Source organism: Alligator sinensis, unplaced genomic scaffold (genome assembly GCF_000455745.1).
Source record: "Alligator sinensis unplaced genomic scaffold, ASM45574v1 scaffold1970_1, whole genome shotgun sequence".
NCBI classification, from domain to species: domain Eukaryota; kingdom Metazoa; phylum Chordata; order Crocodylia; family Alligatoridae; genus Alligator; species Alligator sinensis.
In genome coordinates, this window is record NW_005843362.1 from 44,269 (window position 1) to 65,809 (window position 21,541).

At 64.4% G+C, this 21,541-nt stretch overlaps 1 protein-coding gene across 7 annotated transcripts in view; it reads right to left on the reverse strand.

Annotated features, from left to right (window-relative positions):
* The window catches only part of TLN1 (talin 1), a 45,283-nt gene that overhangs the window by 7,468 nt on the left and 16,274 nt on the right, over window positions 1–21,541 (reverse strand). For 5 of the 7 annotated variants that reach the window (XM_025194978.1, XM_025194980.1, XM_025194979.1 and 2 more), the window contains 41 exons: window positions 21,312–21,467; window positions 20,917–21,018; window positions 20,609–20,685; window positions 19,950–20,130; window positions 18,931–19,044; window positions 18,612–18,720; window positions 17,847–18,055; window positions 17,523–17,621; window positions 17,266–17,316; window positions 16,134–16,301; window positions 15,561–15,855; window positions 15,050–15,216; window positions 14,639–14,767; window positions 14,055–14,168; window positions 12,834–12,947; window positions 12,426–12,560; window positions 12,178–12,306; window positions 11,934–12,036; window positions 11,422–11,630; window positions 10,953–11,072; window positions 10,227–10,424; window positions 9,628–9,767; window positions 9,301–9,394; window positions 9,106–9,195; window positions 8,761–8,883; window positions 8,479–8,622; window positions 7,804–7,965; window positions 7,541–7,681; window positions 7,185–7,366; window positions 6,458–6,590; window positions 5,026–5,127; window positions 4,690–4,860; window positions 3,793–3,942; window positions 2,768–2,869; window positions 2,517–2,636; window positions 2,214–2,360; window positions 1,852–2,018; window positions 1,282–1,465; window positions 857–982; window positions 463–579; window positions 59–244 (listed from right to left, as the gene is read on the reverse strand). In XM_025194978.1, the coding sequence (XP_025050763.1) occupies window positions 59–244; window positions 463–579; window positions 857–982; window positions 1,282–1,465; window positions 1,852–2,018; window positions 2,214–2,360; window positions 2,517–2,636; window positions 2,768–2,869; window positions 3,793–3,942; window positions 4,690–4,860; window positions 5,026–5,127; window positions 6,458–6,590; window positions 7,185–7,366; window positions 7,541–7,681; window positions 7,804–7,965; window positions 8,479–8,622; window positions 8,761–8,883; window positions 9,106–9,195; window positions 9,301–9,394; window positions 9,628–9,767; window positions 10,227–10,424; window positions 10,953–11,072; window positions 11,422–11,630; window positions 11,934–12,036; window positions 12,178–12,306; window positions 12,426–12,560; window positions 12,834–12,947; window positions 14,055–14,168; window positions 14,639–14,767; window positions 15,050–15,216; window positions 15,561–15,855; window positions 16,134–16,301; window positions 17,266–17,316; window positions 17,523–17,621; window positions 17,847–18,055; window positions 18,612–18,720; window positions 18,931–19,044; window positions 19,950–20,130; window positions 20,609–20,685; window positions 20,917–21,018; window positions 21,312–21,467 (5,760 nt within the window). The remainder of the gene's footprint in view (window positions 1–58; window positions 245–462; window positions 580–856; window positions 983–1,281; window positions 1,466–1,851; window positions 2,019–2,213; window positions 2,361–2,516; window positions 2,637–2,767; window positions 2,870–3,792; window positions 3,943–4,689; window positions 4,861–5,025; window positions 5,128–6,457; window positions 6,591–7,184; window positions 7,367–7,540; window positions 7,682–7,803; window positions 7,966–8,478; window positions 8,623–8,760; window positions 8,884–9,105; window positions 9,196–9,300; window positions 9,395–9,627; window positions 9,768–10,226; window positions 10,425–10,952; window positions 11,073–11,421; window positions 11,631–11,933; window positions 12,037–12,177; window positions 12,307–12,425; window positions 12,561–12,833; window positions 12,948–14,054; window positions 14,169–14,638; window positions 14,768–15,049; window positions 15,217–15,560; window positions 15,856–16,133; window positions 16,302–17,265; window positions 17,317–17,522; window positions 17,622–17,846; window positions 18,056–18,611; window positions 18,721–18,930; window positions 19,045–19,949; window positions 20,131–20,608; window positions 20,686–20,916; window positions 21,019–21,311; window positions 21,468–21,541) is intronic. The other 2 variants (XM_025194982.1, XM_025194983.1) reach the window with 1 other exon arrangement.

The window sequence follows — 21,541 nt, forward strand, 5'->3', positions numbered from 1 at the left end:
CCCCCCCCCACCACCATTGCTCCCCCCACGCCTGCCCAAGACCCCCCGCCCAGCCCACCTTGCAGGCGCGCAGCATATCGGCGATGGCGCGACGGCTCAGATTTGCCGTGGCGATCACGTCCTCCTGCCGGCACGAGTTGCCAGCAGCCACGGCCTTGGCAGTTGCCAAGGTGATGCCTTTGGTCATCCGGATGAAATCCTCAGGGGTTGAAGTCTTGTCCGGAGGCATGTGGGAGGAGAACACCTGCGAGGAGAGGCTGGGGTGAGGCCGGGGACAAGGAGGGGCAGGTCCCACGAATCTCCGCCCCCGCGGTCATGTCCACCCCAGCACAGGCAGGAGCTCTGGTACGGGCAGCTGTGCCATGTCCTGCTCCTGCTCCTGCACCAGGCAGCGGGTGCTAAAGCAACTGGAAGGGGCAGAGGCAGGGGATGCTGGGGGGGCCTTGTCCAGGCAATGCTCACCGCGAGCTCCTGGCGGATGTGCTCGATTGTGGCCTCTAGCGCCCGCGTCCCCTTTGTGGCCTCGTCCTCCACAGCCTTCACAGTCTTCAGCAAGGATGTGACATTGGTGACCATGACCTGCCAATAGGAGAAGCCAGCTCAGCTGGGCAGGAGGCCAGGAGCCCCCAGTTTGGCCCCTGCAGCATCCCCTGAACCTCCCTTAGCTCCTCCACCCCAACTTAACACCCCTGCACCTGCCTTGCACCTTCAGCCCTGTCACTTTCTCCCCTGAGGCCTCTTACCCCCACGGGACATGCAGTCCCAGCACCCACCAGGCCCCTGCTTCCCCCTCCTCGCTGGCCCCAGGCAACCTGCTCCCTCCCTCACCACCCAGTGACATCTCTCCTGCCCTGACCTTGGCCGAGTTCTTCAGCTGATAGACAGCAGGGTCATCTCCTGCTTTGCCGGCAGCTGCCTTGGTCGCACTGATCAGGTCTCCGAGCGCCTTGGCCACGTCCTTCACTGCGTTGATCAGGACCACCTGGGTGGGGGCAAAACCTGGGTGAGGGGCTGCCTGAAGTGCAGGGGGTCCCAGCAGGCAGATAGCGAGGCCAGGTCCTTGCTGTGAACCCGGTGCCCAGGCACTTGCCCCCGAGTGTCCCAGGACAGCTGCAGAGTCCCCCGACGCCCAGTCCTGGATGTACCGGGGGGCTTGGCCTCCCAACCCGAAACCCCAGGGCACCCAGAGCTCAGGCAGCACCAGGCCTTCTGGCATGCCAAGTGCCTGGTCAAGCCCCTTGGCCCCGAGTTCCCCCGGCACCTAGCCCCAGCCCCTCCTACCTGGGTCTCGGGGTCTTCAGAGCCCAGGCTGGCGGCGCCCAGCTTCACCACCTCCGCCAGGCGGGTGATGGTGGCCACAGAGGACTGGGCAGCCTGCGCCAGCTTCTCCTGGCTGGCCGTGGCATTCTGCACCAGTACCTTGGTGTCCTCCACCAGTGCCTTGGCCGTCTTCAGGATGCCTTCCCTGCGGGGCACAGGGTGTCACGCTGGGTCACATGGAACCAGCACACAACATGTGACACGTGCATGTGCAGCTAGAGGGACTGCACAGCTGTGCCTGTCCTGTGTGCTGACCCTGCAGTCAGAGAGTCAGAACACACCCAGACAGCACAACCTGAGGCTTGCACCCCCATAGGGGAGGGTGTGACATGCCAGCACCCACCTTCGGCACATATGAATAGGGGCAGGGGGATCAGAAACAGCCCGGCTGGCACCCTTCAGCTGCCCCAGGGCTAAGGGCAATGTGACCAGAGGACTCTAGATCCAGGACATGGAGTCCCCTGCCCCCATCCCTGGTCTCTGTCCACAGCCATGGGGCAGGGGGAGGGTCGGGGCACCTGGTTCTGGTACCTGTGGTCAGCAAAGGTCTCGGCGTTCTCCCGGTTCAGGGTGCCGGCAGTGGCAAACATGATGGTGGTGTCGAGGTCGGCAATGATGCCCGAGACGGCGCTGGCAGCAGTGATGCAGGCCTGGGTGCCACGGTTTCCAGCCTGCAGGGCTGCTAGCACGTGGGACACCTGTGGGGAAGGGTGGCATGAGTTGGGCACCGGGGCTGCCACCCGTGCCAGACCCAGCGCCACAGGGCAGGTTGGACTGGGGGTGCAGCAGGGGCCCCGCGCCCCGCCAAGGGTCCCGCCCTCTCCTCCCTGTTCCCCTCTGGTCCCTCTGCCCCCCGGCAGGTCCAGCAAGGCCCTATCTGCCCTGCCAGGCACCTTCTCTGAGACTTTGCGGGCGCACTCGATCAGCTCCTTCTTGGTGTAGGCATCGCTGGGGCTGCACTGCAGGGCTCCAGCCTTGGTCACCAGTGCGGCGCATCCATGGCCCAGCTCCTGCACCCGGTTCTTGATGTGGAAGCCGATCTAGGGCGAATGCAAGGATGTCACCCAGAGTGGGCGCAGCACCGGGACCCCTCAGTCTCCCCTAGGGAAACCCAATTGTCGCCCCCAGGCCCAGCAAGACATCCCAGTGCCCCCACCACCAAGGGGCCAGCCCCTGCACCACCCCCGGCTCCTCACCTCCTCGTTCTCAGCAGTGAGGGCAGCGGGCTTGGCCTGGTGTGCCAGTTGCCCGTACTCGCTGGTGAGCTGGTTGGCCAGAGTGCCCAGCTCGTCGGGGCTGGTTGTGGACTTGGTGACCTGTAGAGAGGGCAGGGGTCAAAGGTCATGGGCCAGCCAGCTCCGCAGAGGGGACTGGGCAGGCAGAGGTGCTGCTGGGGGAGGGCCGCCAGCAGAAGCAGCACAGCGCAGGCCCGATTAGCCCCACTCACCATCTCTTGCACCGTCACAGCGATGGCCTTGGCAGTCTTGACCATGGTGGTCTGGTAGTCTACAAAGGTCCCTTCTGGCTCCCCCATGGGCCCCTCGTCCAGCTGCCGGGGAGAAAACCCTGAGTGAGGGGCTCAGCCTCAGCCTCAGCTTAGGTCCCACATACCACTTTGGGTCAGGGGCAGGCTGCTATCCCCCTCCCTACAACACCCTGCCCATGTTTCCCCGTAGCCTGCCCCTGAGCAGGCCCTACCCTGGGGCATCGACTCTCCATGTCTCCTTGCAAGCCCTGGCCAAGCCAGGAGGCTGCGGCTCCCAGGCGTGTGTGACCCCATGGGAGGACGGACCTGATCACTTGGGAATGTAAGGGCCGAGTGGGTCAGACCAACGATCCTGCCTCCAACAGCGGTGGGTGCTTTAGAGCAGTGCTCTAACTTCTAAACTCTGGGGGCCACACCTTCCCCTGTCACTGCTGGCATGGGGCTGCCAGAGGACACACCTGCCTGCTCTGCTCTACAGCTGCTCACAGATACATGGTCTATGGACCCATCCAGCCCCTCTCCAATGCGACTGCGCTCCCTGCCTCTATCGCCTCCAGTGCCAGCAAGTTCAATCACAGTGTGTGTAAAAGAAGCACTTCTGCTGGTTTGTTTTTAGCCTGCCCGGATAATTTTATCACATACCTGGTGAAGTATCTGGTATTGTGGGACGTGGTGAAGAACAGACCCTGCTCACTGTCCGCACCCTTTAGGATTTCATAGCCCTCTGTCATGTTCCCTCAGCTTTCTCCTCTCCAGACTTGCATCCTAGCCTCTCTTTGTGCTCCCAGCACAGCACCTGCTCCAGACCCCTGATCGTCTTGCTTACCCCTCTAGACCCCTGATCATCTTGCTTGCTCTTCTCTGAACCTTTTCTAATTCCATAACTTTCTGTGTGAGAGGCCCCTGGCAGCTCATCCCCAGCCCCGGGGGCCACAGTCCCTGGACCCTGAGACAGGAGGCGGATGGCTCCAGTGGTGCATGCTTGCCTGGTTGATGGCCTGGGTGATGGAGTCTACCATGCCACCCACTACACCGGCGGCACTGGCAGCCTCATTCAGTGTGGTTGTCAGGTCCTCCACGGCTTCCTTCATCATCTGCACGGCCTCCTCCAGGGCCTCCTGCGTGTGGGCGGCTTGCTGAAAAGACAGGTCATGTTGGCAACAGTGGCAACTACACCAGTGCAGCCATGGCACAAGGGCAGTGAGGACCCAGAACCTGGACATGCACTCACAGCACCTGCAGCAGGCTCCCTATGGCAGACATGTGTTGCACGCACACCAGGCCCCACCCCATGTTTAGCACGTTTGCTTTGGCATGTGCCCCTGGCACCTGGCTGCTGGTTCCCCCATAGCAAGCACGCATTGCACACATACCGTCCCCTACCCTCACATGGTACATGTGTGTTCTTACATGCTCATGGGAGGCACCGTGGCTCCCCCGTGGCAGGCGCACACTGCACATATGCGGATTCCCACCCCATGTTCAGCACGTGTGTGCTTTGGCATGTGGTCACAGCACGGTCCTCTAGCAGCACCTGCCCTGAGCCTGTGGCCACCCTCTGACCCCATGTGCTGCAGAGGACCCCCCGCCCAACCTACACACATGCCCATGTTACATGTGTGCACTCAGGCTCATTTCTTGCTGCAGAAAGGGGCTGCATGCACCTGCACACATCCACAAATGTGTATACGTGCACGCGCACACACACACACACACACACACACACTTGCACAAAAGCAGGCCTCCCCCACCCCCTACACAAACTTGCACAATCTTCCCCTCCCTCCCCCTTAGCCCCACGCACAGCCCTGGTGGGCACATCCTGCTTGGTGCTGCCCCTGCCCTGCCCTGTCCAGGCGCTGGAAGCCCCCGCAGCCCCCCACCTTGGGGTTGCCGCCGGCCTCCTTGGCTGTGTAGAGCAGCTGCAGGGCCGACTCGGCCAGTGTCTTGGTTTGGTCCAGGAGGTTCATCTGCTGCTGGTGGTTCGGAGTCTTGGAGGCGGCGCCGATGGCAGCCAGGGTGAGCGGCTCGAAGTACTGAGCCATCTGCGACACCTGAGGGAGAGAGATCAGTCCAGCGTGGCCCAGCCAGCTCACCCAGCACAGCCCAGCCCTGGGGCCCCTCTCCACCGGGCACAGGCTGGCCTGGACCCCCTGAACCCAGTCCCAGTCCGCACGGCCTCCTGCTCTCAGCAGCCCACACCTTGTCCCAGCCATTACCTTGTGTCCCAGCTGGGAGGCCTCAGCCCTGGCAGCACCAGCCATGGGCTCGATGAGGTTGCTGATCTCCTGAACAGCTGTGATCATCTGGTTGTGCAAGGCCTGGTGGGGAGACAGGCTGTCAAGCGGGGCAGGCTGCAGGGCCTGGCATCACCAGGTCCTCCTGGGAGGGGGGTGCAGGCAGGGGCAGCTGCCTGCTGGGAGAGGGTAGGAAACACCGGGCTGTGGGACATGTGGTCGGGACCCAGCCAGGGGCTTGTCTACACCCACACCAGGATGTCAGGGTCTGTCCAGAGAGGCACCCCCCATACTGCCCACATGAGCACAGCTCCGTGGGGACATGGGGTCACCAGGACAGGGACTGAAGGAGACCAGCAGGTTCCCCCCAAAGGACACCCAGGCACCAGGGCTGGAGTCAGCAGGGCAGGCTGGTGTGGCAGCAGGACCAGGGGGACATGGAGACATGTGGGCACAGAGCATGGCTGCACGGGGACATCACAGGGCAGGGCTGGCAGGGACTTGCAGAGCTCACATCTAGTCTAAGCCCTGCCTGAGGCAGGATCAGCCCTGTGCAAATCATCCTGAAGAAATCCATCATCTACACTCTTCCTCAGACTCCCATCAACCCTGATGCAGCACAGTCCTAACACCCGTCCCTGCGGCAGGGAAAGCAGGGAGTTGCGGGGGGCCAGCAATCTGCTGCTGCAAAGGAGGTTAATACACACTGAGAGACCCCAGGCAGAGGACGTGCCCCTGTTGCACAGGAAGACAAACCCCCCAGTCCACACCAGCCTGAGCAGGGGGGAAATCCCTTCCTGCCCCAGTGCAGCGTCGGTCTGAGCCTGAGTGCAGAGGCAAGCCCCTCAAACCAGGACACTGAGGGGTTGGTCCCACAGCAGCATTAGCACAGCCCAGTCCCCATCTTCAGCCTGCACTGCAGCAATACCCAGCACCTCTGCAGGAAGAGGCTGAGCATGTAGCAGAAAGGGGGAAAAATTCCCTCCTGTCCCCATGGGACAACCAGCGCAGAGCCTGGGAAACCCCCACAGCAGAGCACAGGTATTGCTTTGCCTAGAGCATCCCCACCAGTGGCTGTCCACCCTCTCCTTAACACCTCCAGCGATGGAGAGTGAACAGCTTCCCTGGCATCTTTCCCACTGCCTCCCTGCTCTGACAATGACATTTATCCTAAGAGCCAGGCAAGGGAAGGAACAGAGCATTGGAGTGAGGTGCGCCAAGGGGTGAGCACTTGGGGGCCAATACACTATGGCTCAGTCAGCCGCATGCCAGGCAGTGCCGCCCCCAGGGGCCCATGCACCAGGAGCCCTGGCAGGGGGTGGGCGGCAGGGAGCCCCCTTGGATTGGCGATGCCTGCTCGCCACCCGCAGCTCCCCTCGAGCAGGGCGCACTGAGTCCTGCCAGCCGCACTCACCTCCTGGGAGATGTCTTCGCGTGGGGCCAGCTGCTGGCTGATGGCGGCTAGGGAGGCCTGGTCCACATCTCGCATACACTTGTTCAGCACCTCGATGGCCTCGTCGCACTCCTGCTGCCCCGGCGCCTTGTCTCTGCGTGACAGGAGCCGGCATCCTCAGGCTGAGCATCGAGCCAAAGTCGCTGCCCTGCAGCATGGCTGGGGCTCCCAGACTCCCAGGGCCATTGGAGAGGCCTCCCCGGGCTCCGGCCAGTGCTCCCACCACCCGCCTGCTGCTTTGACTGGTGGCTGATTCAGATGCTGCCAAGCACATGCCCCTTGGCTCAGCATCCACCAGAGCACAATGGGGCAGTGGGGTGCAGGGGGCAAAAGCCGGAGAAGAGCTGCATCTCCTCCAAGTCAGAGAGGCCCAGACTCCCTGTTCCCCATCCCCTGCCTCTCCTGACAAACATCTGCCCTGGAGAAGTCCAGGCAGCGTGGGGCACCAGCCCTCACACTAGGCTACAGAGTGTACACCGCCTCCCCTAGTGCTCAATAGGACGGCACTACTGCAGATGCAGGCAGCCAGCCCTGCAGCACTTGCACTCGGGGCATGCTGCCGAGCAGGACTAGAGCCTTTCTGGGGTGATGAGAGCCAAGCTGGGGCACCAGGCACCATGGCCCAGCCTGCAGCTCAGAGCAGGCGGCACCGGCGTGGGCGAGACCCTGACGCAGGCACTGCTCCCACCTCATGTTGGTGATGAGCTTCTTGATGGAGTCGGAGACGGTGCGAGAGTGCCCGGCCAGCACTGACCACTGGGGTGGGTCTCTGGGGTTGACAGCAAGTGAACGGGCTGTCTGGATGAGCCCGGCCGAGCTCTCCAGCATAGTCTTGGCTGAGGAGATGATGGGCTCCATGGCTCGGCGCCCCTGCGGGGGAGCAGCCCAGTAAGCCAGCAGCACACGCCTACTCTTGGCCCCTGCAACCAGGGCTCACACACTCCCACACCCTCCCCTGGGCTGGGGCAGACCCTGCCCACTCCCCCACCCCCGCCCCATGGCTCCCGGTGCTACTACCCCACTGGGCCCCCAGGCCCGACTCACCTCAGGGCTGATCTGGGCAGGGACGGTGGCAAACTCCGGGTTGGAGGCGAAGGCCGTCAGGTTGTCCACAGCCTCGATGAGGGGGGCGGTGGCCGCCCGGCAACGTTCCCGGTTCTCCTCGTTAAAGGCTCCATCCAGCGCCTGGGCCAGGTGTGGAGACAGCATCACGCAGCAGCGCAGACAGTCCCCCGCCCACCCGATGCCCGCCTTCCCTGCACCCCTCTGTGGCCATGCCGGCCTTGCTGGCAGGAGCCGGGTAGTACCTTGATGGTCTTGACCAAGCTGGCGGTGCTGTTGGCCACCTCCTTGGCAGACTGCACAAACTGGCGCTTGGCCACAGGGTTGGCGGTGCGGGACGAGGCCAGGCGGCAGGCATTGCACAGGGCCGAGGTGTGCTTGGCCACAATGGTGGCGGCTGACAGCACCTGTGAGGGAGGGGAGGGGGGTCAGCCCGGCCCACGGTCACGAAGTGGTCACCCCCTCTGCTCCCCTGCCTGGGGCCAGGGGTTGTCCCCACTCCATCCATGCTGGGGGTCACAGCCTTTGCCAGGCTCCTCTTCACCCTGGTCAGGCCAATTCCACGGCTGGATCCTTAGAACGGCCTCCTCTGTGGCATCGGTTGAGATCAATCGTTCCCGAGCAGGGTGTTGGGGCCAGGCCCTGTGGGGACTTGATCCCTCAGGCAGCCCCCACACCAGAGCCCTGTGTCAGAGCCTCTCAGTCCCTGGCATCACAGCCCCTGGCCCTCTCCTCCCCTTGCTGACAGGCCTGTGGGGACCTGTGCCCAGCACACACATGCAGGCAGGGACTTGCCTCAGGCTCTGGCTGCTCGTCCAAGGCCCTGCCCAGGCCACAGCATCAGACTGAACCTCCCACGCCCCATGTCAGCAATGACCCGGCTGTGGCTGCTGATCTCCACCTCCCAGCAGTACCCTCACCTGGGACTGGGTGCAGGCCGGGTCCACCAGGTTCTGGCAGGCCACCTGGATGGCGTGGTTGGCTCTGGCGAACTGCGTGGGGTCCACAAGGCCCTGCAGCCCGGCCTGGCTGTTGGGGTCCGACACACCCACTAGGTAGGCAGCCTGCGAGCAGGGGACAGGATGGGTGAGGCCCCGAGCCGGTGGGGTGGGAGGCATGGCAGCACAGGGCAGACCCTGGCAGCGAGGCAGGGGGGCAGCCAGGCCCCCCAGTGCATTTGGTGGTGCCGTGGCCTCGCCTACCTGAGCCGCTGCCTCCGTGAGCCCGCAGAGCGCCTTGGAGGCGGCACTGATGGCGTCCCCGAACTCAGGCAGTTTGCTGTTCTTGGCGTGCTGCGAGATCCCAGCCATCGATTCGCCCAGCACCTGCACCAGAAGCAGCCCTCAGCTCCGCTCACAGCAGCCCGGAGCAGCCACGGGGCGGTGGCATTACCCTCCCAACCCGCGTGATGGCAGAGCTGTGCCGGCCCCAGCACACCCCACTGGCCAAGGCACCACCTAGGCTCCGAGTGCCCTGCCTCCCCAGGCCCCAATCCAGCCCCCAACACCCCCCCGTGTGACCTGACCCCTGCCCTGGCCAGACCTCACCTTGGAGTTCTCCATGACGCTGTCTAGGCAGTTGAAGTAGGACAGGTCGTTCACGGCCTGTGTGGGGTTTTCCAGCAGCTCCCGCACCGTCTGCGGGGCACATGAGTCAGGCCAAGTGCCTGTTGCTCCCCCCACCCCATGCTGCCCCCCTGCCTAATGGGCAGCCCTGGCCCCCCCGCCACACCTGACCCCCACCTCAAGCTCCCGCAGGGCATTGTCGCACTCCTTCTGGCCGGGTGCCTGCTGTGTGCACATGGTGATCAGGTTGTTGATGCTGTCCGTCACAGCTCTGCAGAGCCAGAAAACGTGGGGTTAATGCCAGCACCTGCCCCTGACTGATGGGGCAGATGCCAGGCAAGTGTGGGGGGTGGGGGGGGTGTCCTGGCTGCTCCTGCCTCTGCTAGCAGGGATGTCGCAGCCCCCCTTGCAGCCCACTGCACCCGCACCCAACCTTGGCCTTGCCCATCACCCATTGCCCATCGCCCATCCTGCATGGGCGCCAGAGCTGGTGGCATCTCGTACCGCGCAGCAGCAGCCAGCTGGCTCTTGAGGTTGGGGGCAGTGGGGTCGGCAGAGAGGGCCTTGGCGGCCAGCAGCAGCTTGCTGGATGACATGGAGATGCTCTTCAGGTTCGACACCACTTGTGCCTGGTCCTCCTTGTTCTGCAATGAGCCGAGGCCCTGGCCTGTTATCTTGGAGCCACGTGCTACATCCCGCCCTGCCACAACCCCCGCAAGGCTGTCATCCCAGGGCCATGTGCCACATCCTGCCCTGCCACAACTCTCCTGGCCTGTCACCCTAGGGCCATGCACTGTGCCTCACCTTGCCATGACCCCTCCCCCCAGCCCATCACCCCGGGGTCACACATCGTGTCCTGCCCTGCCACAATCCTCCCGGCTCATCACCCCGGGGCTGTGCACCGTGCCCCCACCTCCGAGCAGCTCAGCTGCCCCCCACCCTCCACCTCATCGCTGTCCATCTTGCCAGCCAGATGCATCTCCAGCTCTGCAGCAGTGATGGTACCAGTGCAAGCACCGGCCCCCACCTGCTGCCTCCATTGCTCAGCCCTATGCCCAGGCCTGGCTGCAAGCCCAGCAAGGAGCTGCCTGCACCGTGCTCACCGGGGACTGGCTGGCCATCTCCACTCCCGCCTGCAGGAACTCGTTGAAGTCCTGCCCAAATTTGCCAGAGGCCCTGGCCAGGTCTTGGGGGGTCCCGCGAGATGCCTGCACCAGCTCGTTGGCTGACTGGTTGAGCCCAGCAGCCGCCTGGTTCAGATGGCCCTGCGCCTCCTGGAAGTTCTTGCTGCTGGGGGGGAACTGAGAGCAGACGGGGTGGTCAGGGGCCACAGTTGCACATATGCATACAGTCCAGAGCCCTGGATGCCACCCCAGGGGTGCTGCCCAGGCCAGGAGACCCAGACAAGGGCACAAGCTGACCCCCACCACGCCAGCAGGGTCAGACACCCAGGGCATGCTGCTGTGCTGGGCACTGCAGCCCCGTCTCCTGCCCAAAGCTCCTAGCACAGAGGCAGGGTGGAGGCGGTGCTGGTCATGCTGTGGTTCTGGGAGCTTCATGCTACATGCACCTGGGGTGCAGGTGACCACAGCTGATGTCATGAGTCCAGCCCTTCCCCCCAGCACCTCCCAGGTTGGGCCTGGCCCTTCCCAGCACCAGCATCCCGTAGCAGTGAACATTGGTGCAGAGGGCTGGGCCAGACCTTGGGAAACCCGTCAGCTACATGCATCAGAGGAACCAGCTTCTGGCTGCTCCTGCTGCCAGTCCTGGGAACTGGGCAGAGAAGGGCCCAGCCCCAGCCCCAGCCCCAGCCCCAGGGTGACACTCACTGACTCGGCCAGCAGCCTCTTGCTGGCCTCGCTCACGGTGCGGATGGCAGCGTCCACATCACGCTGCCCCGGGAGGCAGTTCACGCAGCGGTTCAAGGCCTGGGACACAGCCTTGGCCACCTGTCGGGAGAGTGGGTAGGGGCGGTCACTCACCTGTACACGTGCCCCCAGCTCAGCCCAACCCCGTCTCCGACCAACCCACGGGCCCCTCCCACCAGTCCTGCAGGCACAGGGGATGTGCTCAACCTTGCCAGGGACACAGAGCTGCTCTGGAGAGAAACTGGGGTGGGCCGGGGAATGGCATGGACACTGGGGTAGGCCAGGGAGTGGCACAGAGATGTCTGGCTCCCAGTATCACCAGGCCATGAGTCCTGTGCTCACCTGGGCCAGGTGCTGCTGGCTCTCAGAGTCTGCAGTCCTGTGCTCACCTGGCCAGACACGGCTGGCTCTCGGGATCCCCTGCACTCACCTGGGCCAGGCGCTGCTGGCTCTCGGGGTCGCCGGGCTTGCTCACAGCCTTGCGCACCTCCTCGATGAGGTTGCTGGCCTTGTCCATGACGTCGCCAGCACACTCCAGCATGGCACTCTGTGCCTGGGGGTCCGACGTGGTGGCCGCCACGCCACGGGCAGCCTGGCTCAGCGAGCGCAGGGCCTGAGCCACCTCCCGCGCAGCAATCCCTGCGAGTGAGACGTAGGCCAGGGCCCCAGGCTGAAAGGGGCTGGGGTGTTGCCCAGAGGCAGGGCTCTGCCCCTGCAGCTAGATGCACACAGCTGGACTGGCCCCTCCCAGGGCTGCCTGCCCCTCGCCAGGATTGTGACTGGCCACTGACCCAATGCTCCCTGCCCGCCGGTCTGTCCAGGGCCAGGACAAACTTCCCAGGGCTGGGACCACCAGACATGTGACAGCAGATGGGGCCTCGCGCTGTGGCAGCAAGGGCCCATCTCTTCCCTGGTCCCCGTCCCATTGAGCATTGCCTATACCTGTGTAGTTCTCGTTGCCCTGGGCCACCTCCCCTAGCAGGTGGGCGATAGCAGAGCTGACAGCCTTCGTGCTGTTCCCCAGGTCCTGCGCGCACTTCTCCATCTGCAGAACAATGTGGGAGGGGGAGCTTTCCCCAGTCAACAGCCATCCTTCCCCACCCTGCTGCCCCCCTACATACCCCTAGCTCTGCCTCTCGGGGGAGCCAGCATGCCCTGCCCCCTGTGCCTCCCCATCAGCCCTCACCGTCTCCCCAGGCAGAGGCTTGAGCTTGCCGTCCCTGGCGGCGGCCTTGGCTTCCTGCAGGTCTCGCTCCAGGCTCTGCACGAGGCTGAGGGCCGAGTCGATCTCCAGGGGCCCGCAGGCCTCCTGAGCCTGCAGCAGGAGAGGGGTCGTCACCACATGGGGTAGCAACAGCCCCCAGACCAGGGGCCCTGGGGCTCCCTCCCTGGGATCCACCCTGCACCACAACACAGGCCAGGAGGACGTCTCACCTTCTGGGCAGCCGTGCGGAGCTCGGCGAGGGCTGCGGCCAGGTTCTTGGCGCACTGGCTGAGCTGCATGGCGGAGGCCTGGTCCGTGATGGTGGGGACAGTGGCCTTGGCAGCAGCCACCATCTTCCCTCCGGGCTGTGGGGCCGAGAGAAAGGCCATGAGGACAAGACAGTGAGCAGCCGCGTCCCATGTCAAGACAGTGCCCCGAGCCTGGCACTACATGCCCAGAGCCCAGATGTGCCAGGTACAGAGCCCGGCGACCTGGTCACCCCAGCGACGGGACCAGGAGTCTCAGGGGTGCAGAGCGATGCCAGTCAGCAGCAAAGGGTGGGTGCAGAGTTTAGACCCCTGTCTGCCATGCGGTGCGCAGAGGGGCTGCGGGGACCCCTGGGGTGCCGGTCCAGGTACCTGCAGGAAATTTTGGCTGGCAGCAATGAGGGCCAGCTGCGCGCTGGGGCTGTCCGGCTGTGACTGGCTCCCTCGCACCCCCTGCACCAGCATCGGGATCTGATCTGCAACCACCTGCAACCAGACCAGGGGAGAGTTAGCAGTGTCCCCCAGACCAGGCTGAGCACAAATGTGGCAAGGGCGGAGTGGTGCTTCCAGGACTGGCTTGACCCCGGCCCCATACTGTTGTCCTGGGCGGCCACATGGCAGAGCCGGGACCAGTTGAGACCACGGCCACCCTCACATCATCGGCCAATACCTTCGTTTCCTGACCCCTGCTGAAGACCTGAACCCCGCAGGGCTAGGGTGAACCCAGGGCCCCTCCTGCAGCCTCCACAACTGGACGAGGATTCCCAGGAAGGTACCTCAGTACCAGGTCTCAGCCCATCTCCCCAGGGCCCAAACAACGATGGTTCCGGCACCTGCCTCCACCTGGCTCCATGCAGGACCGGGCAATGCTGCGCGCAGCAGGTGCAGCCGCCCATGTCTAGTCTCCTCTGACACGACTTGTGTGTCATCACACAGTGCAACATGACAGCGGGGCACGTCACCCGTGCAGATCAGGACCCGGCCCTTAGGTCGCTCCTGCCTCCAATTCTTTGTTAAACCCCCTGGATCAGCTGGCCAGGGTTGGGCCGGGCTGCAGACACCTGGCCAGCCCATGGCACAGCACAAGCACATCTCCCAGGCACAGAGAGGGCACCGGATGGGAGACAGAGCACTGGAGAGGCCTCTGGGCTGATGCTTTCCCTCTGCTGCACCCCCTTCTGCCACTGTGTGTGCCCCGTCTGTCTCCTCTGTTATGTCTGTTTTTCACCTGTAACGTTGGCCTCCTTTTCACTACTGCCTCAGGGCAGGCTTTTACCCAAAACTGCCTCTCCCCTGATTTTGGAACTGCAGTTTTTTGGACATCTGCCTAGCACCAGCCCCAGTGAGTGGGAACCCTCTGACTGGAACAGGTTGTGGGGGATCAGCGCAGCCCCCGTGGCCTGTGCGGGGGATCTAAGGCTCCTTGTGCTACACCCAGCAAGGGCAGCGACGGCTCCTGAAGGTGCCAGCAAGCGAGCTTGTGGTCTGGGCCGATGGGGCTCTGTTCGGCACCACCCAATGGGCAGGGCTGGGGGGGAGGGTGTGTCGAAGCTGCAGCTGGCCCAGGCTGGGCCTGGGACATCCCTTCCTTACCTTGCAGCTCTGCACCAGCTGCTGCTGCACGGCCGGGTTCTTGTTGAAGGAGGCAGCGTGCTGTGCGGCGGCGATGGTCTGTGTGGCGGAGGCTGCAGCCTGCTTGGCGGCATGCTGTGGAGGAGGTGGCATGTGAGTCTGAGCCAGGGGTGTCTGGGGGCTGGCACTTCTGGGGCACGAGGCAGAGGCAGTCACCCATGTCCAGTACTGAGGCAGCCTCTTCCAGCTGGCAGGGCCCGACTCTCCCATCTGGCCCTCCCCCAGGGGCTCCTGCCAGTCAGCTCAGGGCCAGGCATGGGCTCTGCACAGGCCTATCCACAGAGCAGCACCAGCCCTGCCGGTCAGGGCAGTACGATCCTGACCCATGAAGCCACAGCAGTGCGTGGAAGAGGGGGGCAGGGAGAGGGGAAGGGGCTCAGTGGGGAGCATTGGGAGCGGGGCTCATTGCTCTGTGGAAGAGGCAGGGTCCTTGGCACCTGCCCTAGGTCAGCTTGTCCCTGCCCCTTTCCCTGCAGAGCCCTGCGCCCATTGGCAGCCCCTGCAATTCCCCATGCAGCCCTCCCAGCCCAGCCTAGCCTGCTCACCTCCAGCTTGTGCACCAGCTTCTTCTTGATGGCGTTTTGGGCTGCAGCATTGGTCGCCATGCGCAGCCCCTCGGCCGCCTCCCGCAGCCGCTGCTGCTGCTCTTCGCTGTCGGGGTGGGCGGCAGCCCCCTGGCAGCACGGGATATCATCAGGACAGATGCGCCCAATGGCACCGACCAGCCCAGTCCCCCACCAGCGCTCCCTGGGCCTGGCCCGGCTCCCTGCAGCACGGGCGGGGCGGAGCGGAGGGGGGAGCAGGGAGGTAGGGCGCCCGAGCCCCAGGGGAGCCGGGCGCTTCCTCTGAATTGCTCAGCAGCAAGTGACAATCGCCCTTCATGCTCCCTCCATAGCCCCAGACCCCCGTGCCTCCCTCCAGCTTCAGCATGGCCGCTCAACCCCTGCCCCACAGACCTTGGCTGCCTCCACCATCTTGGCGGTGGCATCGGCCAGGATCTTGGCGGCGCTCAGCAGTTTGCGCGAGTTCTCCAGGTCGGGCTCACCCTCCGCATCAGCCTTGATGGCGTTGACGAGGTCGGAGGTGGCCTGGGCCAGGATGCGGGCCTGGCGCACCATCTCCCCTGCAAAGGGGGGAGTGTCTGTCAGCACCCTCAGCCTGTGCAGTGCCTCCAGCGGAAGACAGAGCTGGGGCCAGACGCTCCCCCCACCCCCTGCCAGCTGCCACTGGGCCCCCAGACTGCCCCACTGCTGGAGCCCTGTGCCCTACTGCCACAGGCTGTGTCCCCCACTCTCAGGCTACAGGAGACCTGGTGCCACCTGTGCACCTTGCACAACCACACACAGAGCCATCAACCCCCAGGCACCAGTGCAGGGATGAGACATGGCCTTTGAGGACGGCCACGTCTTGCCTTGTGGCACTCGCCCATCGCCCCCACCACAGCGCCACAGCCTGGCCCCCCCTCACCTGCATCACCCATGGAGCTAAAGATGTTCTCCGTGACGTTGAGGATGGTGTCGGTGGCCTGGTCGTAGCGCCCGATGGGCTGCCCACCTGTGGCGTGCTGCTTGATGTGCTGCAGCAGGTCGTTCAGGGCCTGGGTCACGGCCGTGGCTGCTACACCCACCTGCTTCAGTAGTTGCTCATCATCCGTGGCTGCCTGGGAGGCCTCCACGCAGCCCTCTGCTGACTTGGCCACTAGCTTGCCAGCCTCAATCAGCTGCTCCTGGCACACTGGGGAGCTGATCGTGGGAGCCACCACCTGCACAGAGGAGAGGACTTGGAGACGCCTACCTGTACTGCAGCATGGAGAGGGCTAACACCCCTGCCTCCCCTACTGTGCTGCAGCACAAAAAGAATTATTACTGCTCTGCACAGGAAGAGTTAACCGAGAGGCCCCCACCTGGCCTCTCCCGCTCCCAGAGCATGCCCCAGGCAACCCCATGGACAGGGGCTGGCTCTCGCCTGTGCCCGCAGGCCAGGGCAGGGCCAGTACATGGAGAGAGAGGGGTTAATCCTGTGCATCAACACAGGCCTTACCTTGGTGCAGGCCACAAGCTGGGAGGTGGAGAGAGCACACTGTGTGGCGGCCGCAATCACTTGGGTCTGCAGCACCGAATCCTCCGTCTTCTGGGCCACGTTCTTGGCTTTTAGGACGAGCGCAGCCGCGGCACTGGCCACCGCCTTCGCCAGCTGCATTAGCATGTCCTGCAGGACGGATGTCAGATGAGAGGGTCAGCACGGCACAGGCAGCAGCTGCCCCCCCACTGCCTGCCCAGCAGGGAGCAGCTCCTGAAATATTCAGCAAGGAAATGTGAGCCCAACCTCCAGCTCCCACCAGCCTGGTGGCACCGAACAGGCTTGCAGCACCATCTGCCCCGGGGTGCCATGACTTGCTGCACACCTGCTGGGCACCATGGGCTTGCTGTGCACCTCACCCAGGCCACGGGCACAAAGGTGGGTACTGCCAGGGCCTGGGGTAAGCATGGGCATGGGTGTCCCTTGCCCCGGCACTGCACAGAACTGCAGCTGCCCTGGAGTACTGAGGGGTGGGGGGCAGGAACCCCACAGCCAACGTGGGGCCAGGCCCATTGGCACCAGCCTGCACCACACCAAGCATCCTGTCCCACCACCTGCAGCCAGCCATGGGGCCTGGCTTGCCCTGTGCCCACACACCACTCCCCACCCCTGGCCACAGCACAGCTCCTGCCCCAAGGGCCCAATGCAGATGCAGCCCCAGTCCATCACCAGCTCCAGCCACAATCATGGAGCCATGGAGCACATGCACTGGCTCGCTAGTGCCCGGTCCCGTCACACCCAGATCTGCCCCTGCGGCAGCAGCAGCCCCGGCAGCAGAGGCGGAAGGCAGGGAGCGGATGCCCTCGGGTCTGGGCGGCAGCCCTGAACAGCAGGCATGGGGAAGAGGCAGGGATGGAGCCCCATGCCCACACCCCTGCGCTCAGCCCTGAACGTGCCCAAGACAGGACGGGCTGTGGGGGCTGTGCTGGGAGGCATCGGGCAGTGACCCGAGGGCATGAGCTTCAGAATCAGAATCAATCACAAGAGAAGCAGGTTGGGACCCATTTCCAGCCCCAGCACCGAGCTGATTGTGCCCAGAGGAGGAGCACCCTGCCTGGAGGGGGGCAGCTGCACTGTGCCCTGCCCTCGTTACCGTCTTTGGGTCAGATGTGGGCAGGGTCCGAGCACACCGGCTCGCCACGATCTATACAGGATCCACGAGAGAAGCAGCGTTACATCCTGGCAGCTCCTGGCACGGGCAAGAGGGCCATGCCGCCTGGCACAGCTACCCCACAGGGGCCCTACCAACCAGCCCAGAGCCCGTGCTGGGGCAGGTGTGGGCAGGGCGAGATAGGGAGGGTCTGGATGCTGTCCCCAGAGTGCATCCCCTGGCCAGAGCTGCGTCCTCACCTGGAAGCGCGGGTCGGTGTCGCTCTCTCCGATCTGCTGCAGCAGCTCCCCGCTTGTCTGGCCCACGACGCCGGCTGCCTGCAGCAGGTTCTGGCGTGGCTGCCGGGCACACGCAGACACGTAGTTAGGACAGCACCGTGCTTCGTGCCCGCCCCCCATTCCCCACCTTCCCTCGCCCAGCACCGTGCCCCCCTTGCTAGCATCACACCCCAGCCCGCCACGGTCTTCCTCCCAGCCCGCCATACAGGGCCCCCAAGGGAGCATCTGCCCCGCCTGGTTGCTCTCCTCCCCAGCCCCAGCCCAACAGCATGGCCCGGCCCCCACCTCAGCGCTGGCTGGCTGAGCGGTCTTCAGCAGGTCCGAGACAGCACTCGCCAAGTTTTTGGCCGCTTGCAGGAGCTGCCGCCCATTCCCACCCTCGTCCTCCATGAGGGCGGCCAGCAGCTTGACACCCTTGGACATCTCAGTGAGGTTGGAGGAGATGGTGGTGACAGCACAGCCCACAGCCGTGTAATCCGTGTCAGCTGGGTCCCCTGCATGGGGAAGGGTGTGTATGGGTGAGAGAGAGGCACAGACCACGTGCCCTCCTGACCTGGGCAGCCCGGGGAGACTGGAGCATCCAGGCCCAGCCAAGCTGGCATAACCCTGTCCCAGGGGACAACAGGGACCTTCAGACCAGGCTGCAGCCATGTCAGGCCCACAGCCTGGCATGGGGCCAACACCACTGGTGTGTGGGGCCAGAGGCACTGTGCAGGGCGACGTGGGGTCAAGTCAGCACCACGTCAGCAACTAGACCATGTGCTCCAGAGAGAGCAAAGCAGCTCAGTGGTGGGGGCCAGGAACCCGGCTGTGCAGTGGAAGGCAGCAGCCAAGGGCATGGGGTAGAGGTGGAGATTGGTGTAAAGTGGGGCAGCAAGGCCTGGGGGAAGGGCAGCATGGCCAGGTGGGATGGCAGCCCCAGGGGCTCGGTTGGCACTGGGGCAAGGGGCAGACAGTCGCTGCCCAGCTCCAAGCGTGTGTCCTAGAGGGCCGAGTAGGGGCCCATGGTGGGGCATCGGGATGTTCAGCAGCCCTCCTCCCACTGCGCACCTGCAGTCAGGTTCACCACGGAGGCAGTGCCCGCGGTGATGGCGTCCACCTGCGAGTGGATCTCGTGCTTCGACTCATCCATCTTGTTCTTGCGCCAGGCTTTGGAGGCCTGAAAGGGGGCAGCAGGGTTAACTGGGGATGCCCCGGCCCCAACCAGCACAGAGGACCCACAGGCCCAGTGCACCTCAACCCCAGCCCCGGTTCCCCAGGACCCAGGGCCTGCTCCACGGGACAGAAGTCATTCCTGCAGGCCCCGTCCCTCAACCTTGGCAGACAAGCCCCTCAGCCCCAGCGAGGGCCATGGGCACCTGGCACTCACAGCGTCCTGCCCGAGTGGCGGCAGCGTCTCGAAGTCATCCAGTGTGGCCTGTGCCGCGTGCACCGCCTGCATGCTGGAATTGATGGTACCGGTCAGGGCCTGCTGGGCCGACGTCTGCAACACAAGGTGGAGATGGTGCTAGTAGTTCTGCAGGGCCACGCCTGTCACGCTCACCCCAAACCTGGCCCCCTCCCACCACCAGGCAACAGCAACACCCCAATGTGCTGCTTGGGCAGGCACCTGCCAAGGGATGGACACGGTGCTGCAGAGGGGAAGCCACACATCCCACAAGAGCCAGACTGCAGTGAGGGGTGAGGAACACCAGGAGCCTGCAGTGCCCAACCCCATGGGCCTGGACACAGCCTGGTTCAGCTAGGTTGCCTTTCCAGGCCAGGCCAGCGCCCGGGAAAGCCCAGTGTCCTGGGCACTGCTTGGACAGAGCCCGTGAGGAGGGGACCAGGCAGCATCTGGCATCCACCTCACACAGGGGAGCCCCTCCATATGCACAGGAGAGCCCATCTCAACCCCAAGTGACAGGTGCCATCCATGGCTGAGGCTGGTGGGTTCGTGTCCTGCTCCCCTGCCAGCCTCAAGGGACCGGCAGAGCACAGCAGTGGGGGGCAGGACCTGCCATGCAGCACCCCCACCAAGTACATGGCTGATGCAGAGTGGTGTGGCACTAGTGGGGCTGGACACGGCAGCAGCTGGCCCCACTAGAGCCCAGGGTGCAGTGGCCACTACTGCAAGGTTGGATGGGAGAAGCCACAAGGGGCTGGGAGGGAGGAGTCTGGGGCCCCATGTGTGGCCTCCTTGCCTGCGGCTGCCATGGGTGGTGCTGGGGCTGCAGGGCAGCTTGGGTAGGGATCTGTGAGAAGGGGACACTGGCAGCCCCATGGGACCACCTGCACAAGCGCAGCCCTGGGACATGCCCTGCCCAGCCGGGGGTGGGGGTGGGAATGGCCACAAGCACCACAAGCAGCCTTGAGGGCAGCACCCACAGCAGCACAGAGAGCTCTTACCAGGGGGGGCATGTGCCCTCGGTGCATCTGCCCACTGGTGACCTGCTGCTGGGCCTGTGGCATGGTGCCCACCTGGAAGCTCTCAGGGCCACCTGCACCCGAGCGCATGACGGCCGGCAGCGCCACAGAGCCGTGCTCCACCTTGCCCACACGGTTGAACTGCTGCTGCAGCACTGTGGACCTGCAACGGGACCCCGCATGCTGCAGCTGCGAGCCGAGGAGGCTTCCCTCCACCTCAGCACCCCGGCCCTGGCAGCACTCCCTCCCACCTGCCCTTGCAGTTCTGGGCACGGGGGCTGTGCCCTGGGGAATGGGGCTCTCTGCCATCCCAGCCCTGGCAGCACTCCTTCCTACCTGCCCTCACAGCTCTGGGCATGGAGATTGTGTCCCCCTGGGGCGGGGGCTCCTGACAGGGCCCCCCTTAGGGGCTGGGGCAGCTGGCAGGTCCCTGTTGATGGGCACTGCAGCCATCCCGCCCGCACCAGAGGTTTGGCTGAGAGCTGCTGCAAATGTCAGTCAACCCATGTGATGGCCCTTCTGGTGTCTGAGGAACTCCCCCACCCCACCCCACCCCCCTGGGAACACATGGCCCCCCTGGGGCTGACACTCCCAGGCCTGGGCCTTGCTGCACCCCACCCATGGCTCGCCCAGGGCCGTACTTCTTGGGGGACACGGAGTCTTCCAGCATGGTGGACTCCTCATCGCCCTCCAGCCCAAAGTGATCCTTGCTCTTTTTCTGTGGGAAAGAGACAGAGACGAGTGAGCTCACAGGATCTGTCCTCCGGGCAGCCCAGGCCCCGCACTCCACCCATGCAAGGGAGCCCCGCTGGAGATGCCGGAGCATGTTGGAGTGAGGCAGCAAGTCCTGCCAACCCTCCACCTGCCCTGGATGGGCTCTGCCAACAGCCTGTTTACAGCGTGCATGCCACTCTGCTGCCCCCACACTCCCAGCCCATGCGGCACTTGCCTTCTTCAGGATGATGTCAATGTAGCCGGCAATCAGCTGGGCGATCTGCTCCCCCTCTGTCGTCTGCACTGAGTAGTACCCGTCCTGGTAGTCCCCAAAGTCCTGCAAGGCCGCAGTAATGGGTTGCATGAGGACTGGGCACCCAGCATGCTCTAGACGCCCCAGGCATGCTCTGCTCTGCTGGGTTTCCCATGCCCCAGGGATGGCTGGAGGTGCGGCAGCGGGTGTGCAAGGCACAGCTGGGTCAAAGACACGAGTCCAGGGAAAGGAGACAGGGCCTGTCCTTGTGAGCCTGCCCAGAGCTTGATGGTGTGGTGATGAGGTCTGGGAGCAGGGCAGGCAGGCAAGAGCACGAGGAGAGACGGGGCAGGAGGGTTTGAGGGCCGGGGCCTTACCAGGGTGAAGCTCTTGGGTGAGGCGGCCCAGCGCTTGATGTTGGTGAGGTTCCACTCCTGAATCACTTCCTTGGTCTTCTCATCCACCCGCATCACACACTCCTTGGTGATGCCCAGCAGCCGTGGCACCAGCTTGTTCTTCCCCTTCATTTTCTCCTGCACCAGGACACAGAGGGGTAACAGCTGCCCAGAGCCAGCCCCATGCACAGCCCCTGCACGAGCAGGAACGC